This window comes from Microcebus murinus, chromosome 4, assembly GCF_040939455.1.
Source record: "Microcebus murinus isolate Inina chromosome 4, M.murinus_Inina_mat1.0, whole genome shotgun sequence".
NCBI classification, from domain to species: Eukaryota; Metazoa; Chordata; class Mammalia; order Primates; family Cheirogaleidae; genus Microcebus; species Microcebus murinus.
In genome coordinates, this window is record NC_134107.1 from 57,125,805 (window position 1) to 57,127,711 (window position 1,907).

Consider the following 1,907-nt stretch of genomic DNA (forward strand, 5'->3'; position numbering starts at 1 on the left):
AGTGTGTTGGCCTTTGGGCCACAATTTATGGTTCTATTCCTCATATTCTGGATGAAAGGGTCACCAAACTCTCAGCTGCTTGGGTCAATCTTGGCAAATATTCCTATACTCTTTCAATTAAGTGATAATATTATTTTGGAGGGTTCTGTCTTAACCATGTGAGTCTGAGAGTGGAAGGTCAAACCTCTCCTATCAGACCAGATTACAGGTGCACATCTGGTCTGATCTGACTTGTGTACCTATGAGCAATGGGACTCCATTTTCCTTGCCATACTAGAGAATTGACAAAGACAGACACTCCGCAATCTTCCTACTCAGATTTTTCCTCTCCAGCCTAATCCAGCACACTCAGTATTTGGCCAGTGGGTAAAAAGAGAACTATACATCTACATATCCTTTCTCCGGAATAGACTGAGCACATGATCACGAATCTGCTTGGTCTTGACACCATAGATGATTGGATTTATCATGGGTGGAAAAAGAAGATAGAAGATAGCAAGGAGTATGTGAACATGGGGGGCAGCACGGCGGGCCACACGGTGCATGACTGAGGAGATAACCACAGGTGTGTAGGTGGACAGGATGGCACCTATGTGAGACACACATGTCCCAAATGCCTTGTAGCGTGCTTCCTGAGAGGCAAGCTGTAGAACTGCCCGAAGGATAAACACATAAGACAGGATAACAAAGAGCAGGTCCAACACCACAATAAACATGGCCACAGCAATGCCATAGATGTTGTTGAAGCGAGTGTCCCCGCACGCCAGTCTCACCACTGCCATGTGTTCACAGTAGCAGTGGGCAATCGCTGAGCCTCGGCAGTAGTGGAAACGTCTCAGCAGAAAGGGGAGTGGAGTCATTAGTGTCACGGCCCTGGCCACAGCAGCCATGCCAATCTTGGTGATCAGGGGCCCGGTCAGGACCGTGGTGTAGTGCAGTGGCTTGCAGATGGCCACGTAGCGGTCAAAGGCCATGGCCAGTAGCACTGCTGATTCCATGATGGAGAAGGAGTGAAGAAAGAACATCTGGACCAGGCAGGCATAGAAGTTGATCTCCCGATCTCTGAACCAAAAAATAGCAAGCATTTTGGGCAATGTTGTAGAAGAGAGGACCAGGTCAATGGTTGCCAGCATGGCCAGAAAGAGGTACATGGGCTCATGGAGTGCTGCATCAGCCCAGATGATGAAGAGAAGGGTACAGTTGCCTAGCAGAGCCAGAGTATAGGCAAAGCAGAAGGGTATAGAGATCCAGATGTGCAGGTGCTCCAAACCAGGAATTCCTACCAACAAGAAGGCAGCTGGGTGAGTTGAGGTAATATTGGAAGTTGACATGGCTTTTGGAAATTTTCCTTGTCAATTTTTAGAGCCTCTTCACCTTCTATGTATACTTTCTACAATATATGTGATTAAAGTTCAACCTCTGATATCCCACCTGTGAGGATTAGCTCTTGTTTCCATTGCTAGACCTTAAGATAAGCTAGTAGCCCTCATAGACATGGAGAAGCATAATCCACATTTCCTACCCTCAAAGAACTTTGAATTTCACTGAGTTGACAAAATATTCAATATCCGTTGAATTGATATCATGTGACAACTTTTGTAAAGGAATGGAGAGTAGGTAGTGTTTTCTGTGTTGTTGGTGATGTCAGGAATACCTTGGGGGAAAAAAGTGAAAATGTTTAAATCAACTCATTTCTTAAGTGTTTACTTTGGTACCATTCTACCTTCCTGTTAAGCTTAACTCCCAAATGCAAAAGCCAATTTCTGTCCTGAAGTCTCAGACTAAGATTGATGTGTAAAGTCAAATAAACCCCTTAATTTCTAATGCCCCAATTAACCACATAATCTGTATAGGTGTATTTCTCTAGAACTACTCTAATATGATTGCCACTAGCCATATATCACTAT

General features: G+C 44.5%; 1 protein-coding gene across 1 annotated transcript; it reads right to left on the bottom strand.

The window, feature by feature from the left end:
• Window positions 1–386: 386 nt before the first annotated feature.
• LOC105871386 (olfactory receptor 52K1) lies at window positions 387–1,331 on the bottom strand. The gene has a single exon (XM_012764689.2). The coding sequence runs from the start codon at window positions 1,329–1,331 to the stop codon at window positions 387–389; it is 945 nt and encodes a 314-aa protein (XP_012620143.2).
• Window positions 1,332–1,907: the final 576 nt, after the last annotated feature.